The 12,911-nt window shown below is 35.6% G+C and overlaps 1 protein-coding gene across 2 annotated transcripts in view; it reads right to left on the bottom strand.

Moving 5' to 3' along the window:
* Positions 1-12,911, bottom strand: part of fat3a (FAT atypical cadherin 3a) — a 160,980-nt gene that overhangs the window by 53,169 nt on the left and 94,900 nt on the right. For both annotated transcript variants that reach the window (XM_082180841.1, XM_082180842.1), the window contains exons 5-7: positions 4,170-4,231; positions 2,925-3,242; positions 1,411-1,624 (exon numbers count right to left, since the gene is read on the bottom strand). In XM_082180841.1, coding sequence (XP_082036967.1) covers positions 1,411-1,624; positions 2,925-3,242; positions 4,170-4,231 — 594 coding nt within the window. The remainder of the gene's footprint in view (positions 1-1,410; positions 1,625-2,924; positions 3,243-4,169; positions 4,232-12,911) is intronic.

Genomic DNA, 12,911 nt, shown 5'->3' with positions numbered 1-12,911 from the left:
GAAGCAAACAGAGGTATCTGAACACCAAACCACATGCGTGCTGCAATCCGACTCTCTCACTGGCTGCCGTATCGACAACTACACACGTCACATGACCACTCGACGTTACACTGCAATTAGCATGATCAACTTAACTTAGCTGTATTAATATTACTGTAAAACATTATTAACAGTAACACACTTTATAGTATTGTATGCATACTATAATATAATTATTATACTGTAATATAATATAATAAATATAATATAACATAATATATATATAAATATATATAAAAAATATATGTACTTTTTTTATTATAATATAATATATTATGTTATATATATATATATATATATATATATATATATATATATATATATATATATATATATAAAATATAACATAATACATTATATTATAATAAAAAAAGTACATATATTTCTTTTAATCTATTTGTCTTTTTTACGATTAATTATTTAAATGTTTAGTCGTTTGTTTGTGAGTATACAAACCTTAAATCACCATAGATACAGACAGCGGCAAGCAATCGCCATGGTGACCGTGGGATGGCAAAAGATAGCAGTACAACGGCACAAATCATGCAGTGAACCACAAACATTCCCAGCAACTCTAACCCGTAATATCAGAACATACAGCCTAATTAATCTATAAGTGAATATCACCTAACTGTCATCCTAAAATCAAATTATAGATTTTTTTTTAAGTACAAATATTTCTAAAAAACACACCATCTTAAATTTTAAAAGATGATAATTTTAAACATTGTTAATCCCTGACATTAACTTGTCATAATCCTTATTTGTTTTAGGATTAAACGGTTAGTTGACCCTAAAATGAAAATTATGTTATAATTTACTCACCCTGGTGTTGTTGTAATAACGTATATGCCATATTCTTTCTTTTTCAGACCACAAAAGGAGATTTTTTAAAAAAAAATGTCCAGCTCGCGCTCGTCTAAATAATGGCAGTGATTAGCGTCCAGCTTTTAAAAAGACGCAAAAGTATCACAGAACGGTACCATGCGACGTGTGTCGAATATTCCAAGTGTTCATGTGGGTATATGATAGAATTTGGTGAAAAACTAAATTAAATTGAATGTATTTAATGAAAATCCTGACCTTGGCCGTTGATTTTCTGTGCGCGACTACATGTTAGCACCACACAAGACTATTAGCACCACAGTTCACTTCGACTCACCCAGAAAAACCACACAAGAAAGTGTGAATGGGACATAAAAATTTTGTGGTCCAAAAAAGAAAGAAGGGCTTAAAGCATTACAACACCAGGGTGGGTAAATGACGACTTGAATACTAAAAATCCACTTTCATAGCATTTCCATATCCTGCAACTAAAGTAATCTGAATTGCATACATCATCACATTAACATAAAGCATCCGACCACTCACCTGTGATGTCAAACCACAAGGAGGCGGAGCCTTGCTGTTGGGCGGACACCACGCCAACGATGTCCGCCACCTTGTCGGTTTCCATGACGGTGAAATTGTAAAGCTGCTCGTCGAAAGCTAGAGGCACGGGGCTGGGTGGAGGACGGCGGATCCACTCGATGTGCAGACGAGCCGTCGCCCAGCGCTGAGGACGTCCATTATCCACAGCCTTCACCTGCGCGAATCAGGGCGACCGGAACACAAGTGGACATTAAAAGAACTGAACTGAAGTGGAAGATTGAACTAAAAATGGAGAAAACGCATCCAGTATTGACCTTTTGTTTTGAATGCAAACAAAAGAACAAACCTGTTACAAGAAGAAAAAAATTTGAAAATGTCAACTCCCTCATTAAGAGAATTGAGCTGCTGTACGGGTCAAGGGAGTTTCACAAGAGCTGGAAATTATTATCCAAGAGTTCATATTTCACTTGAAATCTGGTGCGACTATTTCTTGTTCTTATATCAGATCATTTATATAATTTCAGTTAAAGAAAAAAAACATAGACATACATTTATACCTATACCATTTTAAGGTGGTCAAGCTGGTTTATGGAACATGTTCTCTAGTTTGGTGCCGCTCTAACCGCTCTAACCAGCATGAGCAAGATAGTCTAAACCAAGCCCAGCTGGTAGTCAAGCTTATCAATCATCTAGACCAGCTTGGATCAGCTGGAAAATTTAATTTAATTTAATCATTTCATTATATTATATTATATTATATTATTTTATATTATATTATATTATATTATATTATATTATATTACTTTTTTAATTTCATTATTGAATTTCATTAATTAATTTCATTTCATTATTGAATTTCATTTCATTCCATTATTTCATCATTTAATTATTCCATTATTTCATTCTTTAATTTCATTTCATCTAATTATTCTATTTAATTTCATTTAATCATTTACTTTCATTTTTATTTCATTATTTCATATTTCATTTTATGTCATATTTTCATTTAATTTCATCATTTAATTTAATTTAAATTTAATTTCATTTAATTTCATCTTCTTATTTCATTTAACTATTTCATTTAATTTAATTTTCATTATTCCATCATTTCATTTCATTATTTTATTTTCATTATTTTATTTAATATTTATTTAATTATTTAGTTTAATTTAATTATTTAATTTTATTTCATCATTTAATTTAATTTTATTTTCATTTAATTTTATTTCATTTCAGTATTTCATTTCCTTATTTAATAAAAAAAATATATTTCAGAATTTAATTTAATTGTTTTCATTTCATCATTTCATTTTATTATTTCATTTCTTTGTTTCATTTTATTTTATTTCATTTCATTATCTCATCTCATCCCATCTTTTTTTTTTTTATCTTATCTTATTTGTATTTTGTTTTATTGTAACATACTATAAAGCACTCTATTTTATATTCTAGTCACATTTGTTTCACAATGCCGAGAGCTTCTTGTAGAAGGTCAAGGGTCAAAGGTGACTCACGGTAAGAATATCATAGGTTCCGGCTGTGAACTGTTTCTTGGGAGATGAAACCACACCGGTTTTGGCATCGATCACGAACTTCCCGTCCTCATTTCCATCAATGATGCTGTAGGAGAGGTCAGCATTGGTGCCCTGGTCTTGGTCGTAGGCGAAGACGCGGTATATAGGAGCGCCCCGTTGCTTACGGGTGCGCTCGGGTAAACGCACCTGGTACACCTTCTCTGGAAAAGTTGGTTTGTTATCGTTAACATCCAACACCTGGATCACCACCCAAACTGTGGTGTGCCTGGGAGAAGGACCACCATCAGATACGGTCACCTGGACACAAAACCACAGCCATGACCATACAGAGAAAACATTCGCATTCAAAACACTACTGTTCAAAAGCTTGCAATCCACGGTAAAAACAGATTATAGATGGACAGGAAAGGCGAAAAGAGATTCTTTAAGCATCAACATCATTTTTCTCTCGGTAGAATGGATTGATGAGTCATGTTCGGCTTTTCTCTCATTTCCTGTTTCTGACATTCTATCCATTTTTCTTTTTCATTAGCAAAACATGCCCATCGCTCATCCACCAATCAGCACGGCCGCACATGGCTGCCGGCCAATCAGGGGACTGTGGTGAACTGTGAAGGAACATTCAAATGATATCATTAAAAACAAAAGACACGGTGTGCGCCATCCATCTCAGCAGGAACAACAGAACGATTAATTCAATTCACTTTATTCATTTCCTTTCACGGATACAGACTGCTGTGCCACGCCTGTACAAATTCAATCTGTCCGTCTGAGAGAGAAAGAAAAAGTGAGCGAGTGAGCAATAAATGAGAAAAAAGAGGGGGGTTGTAATAAATTAAAGGGGCGTTTGGTCTTTGTAATGTTTGGGTGTCAAGGGATCACACGGTGAACAGGCAACATAATGTGATTGACAAGTTTGTTCTCAAAAGATCAACACGACAAAATCTCTTTTATTACAAACGCACTCGCAATCGTTCGCACTCATTTCTTTCACACTAACATGCAAACAGACCAGCTGAGTGAAACATTGTACATTTCAAACAGGCATCTATAGGATTCAGTCAGAACACGTAGATAATCTTGCGTTTATAAGAAGTGGAAATTGTTGTTCTCCAGACCCTCACAAAATTGATCTGCAATTTGGAGGTAGTGCAAATTAGCATGGATCGCAGCTCTCACACCTGATGTGTGTTTGTGTGAAACATGGGTTAGCATGTGTCTCACCTCCAGTACGTGCTCAGCCTGTTGTTCGCGGTCCAGCTTCCGAGAGGTTGTGGTTATCAGACCTGCAAAACACAAAATCAATCATTTAAGCAGGCGCTTTAGAAATGCCCCAACCGCTTGTACAGTCTGTAACAACAAGCAAAGACACTGATTTAAGTTTCACAACCTTCAAGCCAAACAGGTAGGAAAACTTCAACACCCATAATGCACTGGGCATGTTGCTGTCCAAAGCCCCTCCCACCAGTCTTCTATGGATACACTTACCAGACTCAAAATACCGCCTTGCTTTAGTAGGAAATACTTCCTAGTAAACTTTTAGCCATAATAGTGTCGACTATTGTATTGTTCCCGGCGTAAGAATTCAAAGGGAAAACGTTTAGCGGGAACGAGTTACTTTCGTTTCCAGTGAAGGATCCAGTGTGTTGTAGGCAGCGGCTAAAGGCTGCAAAGTGTAGTAAATAATATGGAGAGAACAGCGCAACAGACAATCTGAAAAACCTGTGTTTGAAGTCAATATTTCAAACTGGATGACCACGAACACAGTGCTTTAGGCCAAACAAAGGGGGAAACTGAAAGAAGCTGCCGATCCATCAGTTCTCCCTGAAGCAAAATGCTGTCTTGTTCAGGTAAGAAAGCCATAGCCATGTTGCCATAGTGTTCTATTTACACCATAATGCTGTTGACAAAGTACAATACGGTTTTCAGTGATGATTCGATGGACGATTCGACTGTCAGTAGTTTTCACGAAAGCCCTGGAGCTGTCAAAAGCAATTTTTCTGACAAATAAACGTGAATTTTTCAGTCTACAGGTAACACGGAGAACGAGTAAACATTGTTCATTGACATATAACACAGACATTGTAACAATACAAAGCGGTTTGATATGATAACAGACAAAGTTACACTTAAAATTCACAAAATCTGCTTCGGTCACTGTGATTTTGCCAAGTTAGACACGTTCCTGGATCAACATATTTTGTTGATCCTGGAACAACATTCCTCTCTGAAAATGTAGTCCTAATCATATCCCTACCCCAAAACCTAACCCTACCCATAACTCCTCCCTAAAATCAGTAATTATAAATAAAGTTATTTTTTTTATTATTTCATTAAGAGTTTCGTGTTACAAAGACTTTTTTTCTTTCAAGCAATATCATGCGTGTGTGTGTGTGTGTGTGTGTGTATAAGCGCTCTGTGGCATGTCAAAGTGCCTGCAGTTCCTTAAGTATGCCTTCTGATCAGGCACATCCCAGGGCGCCCCATCACTGACCCATATCAGAGATGAAGAGAGACACAAGGAGGAAGAGAAAGAGAGGGGGCGGCTGTGTTGAATCAAGCCACAGCGGAGCAGGGCACTCGTTCTGAGAGAGAGAAAAAACAGAAGGGTAAAGCACAAAAGGGGAGAAAGCGAGAGGCGGGGGACATGAGGGCCAACAAAAAGACCAGAGACAAAAGTTTGCTGATGACATCATGCCTGTAACACACAAACAGACACAGACACACACACACACACACACACACACACACACACACACACACACACACACACACACACACACACACACACACTCCGATTGAGGTCACGTCAGATAACACAGCCATACATCTTGAAAAAAACCTTGCTAGGTAAAAGCCTAATTTAACATAATTTGATGACGCCGAGTTAAAAAAAATCTATAAAAACCTTCCATCACATATTTATTTCACAAAATAAGCATGAAGATTTCTCAAATTATAAAAATCAGAAAAAAAAAAGTTTTTCCTGGTGGTCACTAAAATCACTATAAAAATCACTATATTAAAATCACTATAAAATCAGAATTGACAAAACTTGTTTTGTTTTTTAAATGGAATATTGCAGTATTTATTATAACTGATTTATGGTCCCTCATACTCTTTAATCAAAATAACTTCCCCTCGCTCTTGCAGCTCATCTCTTCTCTTCTCTGATGATGTGTTGAGATTCACATGAGATCCACCAATAGCAAACCACAACCATCCAATCAATTCCCAACATACAAAATCAAGTCCCGCCCTACATTTGTTCTTGACTCCCTCAAATATAAATCACAGAGAAAAAGACTACCGCAACTTCCATTTCATGTCAACTTTAAGGGATAATACAAAAAAAACATGTTTTGTGAGAAAGTATGATGCTCTAGAGCAAAAAAAAAAAGCTGAAGTAATTGGTGTACCTGAATGGGGTTTACTAGTTTTGGCGGGCAAAAGCCCGTCGACGGAGGGGGTCTTAACGTCTCCAGACTTCTGAACTCACTGTCATGGCAACCAGAGGCTCAGTTACACAGCTACCGCTCTAGACCAGCGTGTGTGGGAAAGTAAGTCCTCATACAGGGGGAAAATGGACGGATTAGAGCTCAAATGTTGGACGCCGAACACTTGCGCACACCCACACATGCTCTTAATGCGACGTCTATAATATAAAGTACTCAAAAAACAAATCAACATAAAATCCGCCACAAACAAATCCCCAGACACACACTTTTATAGGCGAAACTCTCTCTTAACCTACTTTTAACTAACAGCAATGGATCCGCTAATGAGGGAGTCTTTGTATAAGGATCCAATCAGTATGTGTGTGAGAAAGAAAGAGTGTGTGCGTAGCTGAAGAACAGCTGCATTCATTGGAATTAGCATATTAATTAGAGACGAGTGATTACAAGCAATTAACTAAAGTAGCAATAGCATGAGCGGTATACAACAGCAAACCTATACAGGCCAGTTATCTGTTGCGCTCAGAATATGCATGAGATGTAGTTTCCTTTATCAACATGGCTGTGGAATTTATTTCGCGCTGCATTCGTCCTTGTTTGCATGTGTATAAACTATAGTAATTAAAGGTCCACACGGAGGCCTTGCCTTCCGTTCCCAAGAAACTCATTGGGATAAAAATAACATCAAAACCTCTGGAAATTGCCGGTGTTGCGTGTGTTTTGTGTGCGTCAAATGGCTGCAGGTGGGAAACTGGCCCATTTGAGTGCGCCTGTGATTCATTGACGGAGTCCATGTTTTTCGGCGTCATAAATTCCAAAGACACGCGCACCAGAGGAACATAAACGGGCCGCACACACGCTGAGATCACACTGTATCTATAAATCAACAGCTGTCTGAAGAAGACAAAGAACCGAGAGAGTGACAGATATCACCAGAGAGCCAGAAACTGAGAGTGAGCAATTTATGCTGGGTTTTAAATTACACGTTTTTTCTCTAAATGTCAAAACGGCATCCATAATTTAAAGCGAGCTTTTGCACTGTTGTTTGTGCAAATTTGAAAATGTAGCAGTCTTAAGGCCCGTAGACAGCAAGAACGGTAACTATTACGATATCCATATTAGCGTCATTCTGTTTATTTCAAGTGCGCACTGCAGTTGTATCGTCTGCCACTTTAAATGCTCGAGCTCTTAATCGAGTGCAACAGTCTGGTTCCGGAAGTAAAAACTCCATTCATTTTCATTCATTATTAACAAACCTAATCTGAGTTATCAGTGAAAAACTGCATTACCCATGATGCTGTACAGAAAATTACATCAATTACATCAGTTAAAAAGTCCAATTCTAAGGAAAAAAGACTGACCTTTTTTCTCAGAATTGCGACTTTATATCATACAATTCTGACTTTATAACTCACAATTGCGTGTTATAAAGTCAGAATTGCGATATACTGTAAACATGCAATTCTGAGAAAAAAAATCTGAATTTTGAGTTTATTTCTTGCAATTTATTTCTTGCGACTTTATATCACGCAATTCTGAATTTATAACTCAAAATTGCAACTTTATATTACGCAATTCTGACTTTATAACACACAATTCTGACTCTGTAACACACATTCAACTTTACATCAGGCAATTCTGACTTTATAACTCACAATTGCGACTTTATATCACTCAATTCTGACTTTATAACTCACAATTGCGACTTTATATCACTCAATTCTGACTTTAACTCACAATTGCGACTTTATATCACTCAATTCTGACTTTATAACTCACAATTGCGACTTTATATCACTCAATTCTGACTTTAACTCACAATTGCGACTTTATATCATACAATTCTGACTTTATAACTCACAATTGCGTGTTATAAAGTCAGAATTGCGATATACTGTAAACATGCAATTCTGAGAAAAAAAATCTGAATTTTGAGTTTATTTCTTGCAATTTATTTCTTGCGACTTTATATCACGCAATTCTGACTTTATAACTCAAAATTGCAACTTTATATTACGCAATTCTGACTTTATAACACACAATTGCGACTTTATATCACTCAATTCTGACTTTATAACTCACAATTGTGACTTTATATCACTCAATTCTGACTTTAACTCACAATTGCGACTTTATATCACTCAATTCTGACTTTATAACTCACAATTGCGACTTTATATCACTCAATTCTGACTTTATAACTCACAATTGCGACTTTATATCACTCAATTCTGACTTTATAACTCACAATTGCGACTTTATATCACTCAATTCTGACTTTAACTCACAATTGCGACTTTATATCACTCAATTCTGACTTTAACTCACAATTGCGACTTTATATCACTCAATTCTGACTTTATAACTCACAATTGCGACTTTATATCACTCAATTCTGACTTTAACTCACAATTGCGACTTTATATCACTCAATTCTGACTTTATAACTCACAATTGCGACTTTATATCATGCAATTCTGACTATGACTCACAATTGCGACTTTATTTCACGCAATTCTGACTCTGTAACATAAATTCGACTTTTTCTATCACACAATTATGGCTTTATAACACACAATTGTGACTTTATATCATGCAATTCTGACTCTGTAACACACATTTGACTTTATATCAGGCAATTCTGATTTTATAACTCACAATTTTGACTTTATATCACGCAATTCTGACTCTGTAACTCGCAATTTCGACTTTTTCTATCACACAATTATGGCTTTATAACACACAATTGCGACTTTATATCATGCAATTCTGACTCTGTAACACACATTTGACTTTATATCAGGCAATTCTGACTTTATAACTCACCATTGCGACTTTATATCACGCAATTCTGACTTTATAACTCAAAATTGCGACTTTATATCAGGCAATTCTGACTTTATAACTCACAATTGCGTCTATATACCTAAATTCTGACTTTATAACTCACAGTTGCGACTTTATATCACGCAATTCGGACTTTATAACTCGCAATTTTGACTTTTTCTATCACACAATTCTGGCTTTATAACACAATTGCGACTTTATATCACTCAATTCTGACTTTATAACTCGCAATTTCGACTTTATATCACTCAATTCTGACTTTATAATTCACAATTGCGACTTTATATCACACAATTCTGACTTTCTGACTCACAATTGCGACTTTATTTCATGCAATTCTGACTCTGTAACACAAATTCGACTTTATATCATGCAATTCTGACTTTATGACTCACAACTGCGACTTTATTTCACGCAATTCTGACTTTATAACTCGTAATTGCGACTTTATATCACGCAATTAAGAGAAAAGTCAGAATTATGAGATAAAAAGTCACAATTACCTTTTTTATTTTTCATTCTGTGGCGGAAACAAGCTTCCATACGAAGCTGCTTGATTTCGAACAATTTTTATAAAAAATAATAATAATTGGGAGTGTAGATATATTAAATTATTTAGCCATGATTAATTTTGTGATTCCAGAGTTTAAAGTACTGTATATGTTCTTCAATTACAAAAACAGTGATTTTGCTAGTTTACGCTAGTGTTCTCAGACTTTAGAGTCCAACTTGCAATGCATTGGTCGTGCTTGCTTTCATACATTTTTTTTTTCCCTGAGTATATCAATGGCCTAATTCTGTCAGTGCATTACAGATAAAACATCACTAGTGAAGTACTTTAAAGATATGGCTTCTTACTGCTCTTCAGGCCATTTTATCTCAGAAATGACGAATGATGCTTTTGATTAAACTCTGGCAGACATCTATTATTCCAAATGATCCATTATAGAGGATAATCAGAAAGATCGTAATCATGGAGAGCAGGGCAGAGCTGATCCAGGAGCAGTTGTGGTGAAACGTGGATCTCTGCACCGCACGACTGGTTCAGGAACAGTGAAAACGGTGTTTACATGCTGTAGAAGATGCAGCAGACATAGAGAGAGCTATTCTTAGAGTCTTTCATCATGAGGAGGAAGACGGAACAGAGGAAGAGAGAGATGGAAGGATGTTAAAGAGTCGCAGGGGGATGGAATGGAAGAGTAAGAAACAGAGAAATAGACAAAAAGACACGTAAAGCCCTGCGAACGAGAGAATGGGAGGGGGATACAGCGAGAGAGGGAGGAGAGGGAGGGTGTCAGGAAAGGATGAGAGAGGATGAGATGGAGGGGGGGATGAAAGACGAGGAGGAGAACTCGGGGTTGGAGGAGATGAACCCACGAATGTGTAAAACCTGCAGATGGGATTCAGAGAGACACAAATTACTGCTGAGACAAGCAGAGGATAGAAAGAGAGAGATTTCACAGCACCTCGAAGCCTTTTATAGCTGAAAACAAGCAATATTGTATAACCGAGCAGCAGTTTGAACGCTGTTAACAGTCACTGTTGACCCTCCATCCATCCACACAACCATTCATCCGTTCAAATAGACTGTGACGAGTGTAGAAAATCGAGTTAGGAACTGCTACATAATGCATCATTTGAAATCCTGGAACGACAGTCTGGCCCTCGCTGTTTTTGCCTGACTTAAGTGAATGAAATGAAAGACGTTCACGTGCTAGACTGAAGCGACTGTCTAATAATGATGGAAGTGTTTGTGTTTAGTTCTCCCTCCTCTGATCTTACACACTCAGAGCTGCTGTCTCCTCGTCTACAGGAGAGTCTGTTTACTGACTGCCGAGCATCTTTGAACTTTTGAATCAGTGGAAACCCACAGAAATTTGTTTCAAATAACTATTTTTTTTTTTGCTACAGAACTCCATACCGCGACATATCTGTTACATGCATTAAAGGAAGTGAGTTTTTATTTTCCATAAAATAGTTGTATTGATGTTGTTATCAGACAGACAGACAAACAGAGAGACATGATAGATAGATAGATAGATAGATAGATAGATAGATAGATAGATAGATAGATAGATGAAAGAGAGACAGGCAGACATATAGATGATAGATAGATATATAGATAGATAGATAGATGATAGATAGATAGATAGATAGATAGATAGATAGATAGATAGATAGATAGATAGATAGATAGATGAAAGACAGACATATATATTAGATAGATAGATAGATAGATAGATAGATAGATAGATAGATAGATAGATAGATAGATAGATAGACAAACAGGCAGACAGACATGATAGATAAACAGTTATATAGACAGACAGATAGATAGATAGATAGATAGATAGATGATAGATAGATAGATAGATAGATAGATAGATAGATACATATAGATAGATAGATAGATAGATAGATAACAGGTAGACAGATAGATAGACAAACAGACAGACATGATAGATAGATAGACAGATAGATAGATATGACAGACTGACAGAAAAATAAATAGATAGATAGATAGATAGATAGATAGATAGATAGATAGATGAAAGACAGACATATATATTAGATAGATAGATAGATAGATAGATAGACAAACAGGCAGACAGACATGATAGATAAACAGTTATATAGACAGACAGATAGATAGATAGATAGATAGATGATAGATAGATAGATAGATAGATAGATAGATAGATAGATAGATACATATAGATAGATAGATAGATAGATAGATAACAGGTAGACAGATAGATAGACAAACAGACAGACATGATAGATAGATAGATAGATATGACAGACTGACAGAAAAATAAATAGATGATAGATAGATAGATAGATAGATAGATAGATAGATAGATAGATAGATAGATAGATAGATAGATGATAGATCGATAGATAGATAGATAGATAAATAGATAGATAGATAGATAGATAGATAGATGAAAGAGAAACAGACAGACAGACATGATAGATAGATAGATAGATAGATAGATGGATAGATAGATAGATAGATAGATAGATAGATACAGACAGACAGACGATAGTTAGATAGACAAACAGACAGATAGATAGATAGATAGATAGATAGATAGATAGATAGATAGATATGACAGACTGACAGACAAATAAATAGATAGATAGATAGACAGAAAACAGACAGACAGACATGATAGATAGATAGATAGATAGATAGATAGATAGATAGATAGATAGATAGATAGATAGATAGGTAGATAGGTAGATAGACAAACAGACAGACATGATAGACAGATAGACAGATAGATAGACAGATAGATAGATAGATAGATAGATAGATAGATAGATAGATAGATAGATAGATAGATAGATAGATAGATAGATAGATAGATAGATAGATAGATAGGTGACAGAAAGACAAACAGACTAGACAGACAGACAGACAGACAGACAGATAGATAGATAGATAGATGATAGATAGATAGATAGATAGATAGATAGATAGATAGATGATAGATAGATAGATAGATAGATAGATAGATAGATAGATAGATAGATAGATAGATAGATAGATAGATAGATAGATAGATAGATAGAATCAAACACACAAAGAACAACTACAACAACAAAAACTTTAACTCTCCTTTAAAAAATTAATAAATAGCTGGTAAGAAATATTTAC

This window comes from Leuciscus leuciscus (genome assembly GCF_965113295.1).
Source record: "Leuciscus leuciscus genome assembly, chromosome: 9".
Taxonomy (NCBI): domain Eukaryota; kingdom Metazoa; phylum Chordata; class Actinopteri; order Cypriniformes; family Leuciscidae; genus Leuciscus; species Leuciscus leuciscus.
This window is presented reverse-complemented; position numbering and strand designations above follow the sequence as displayed.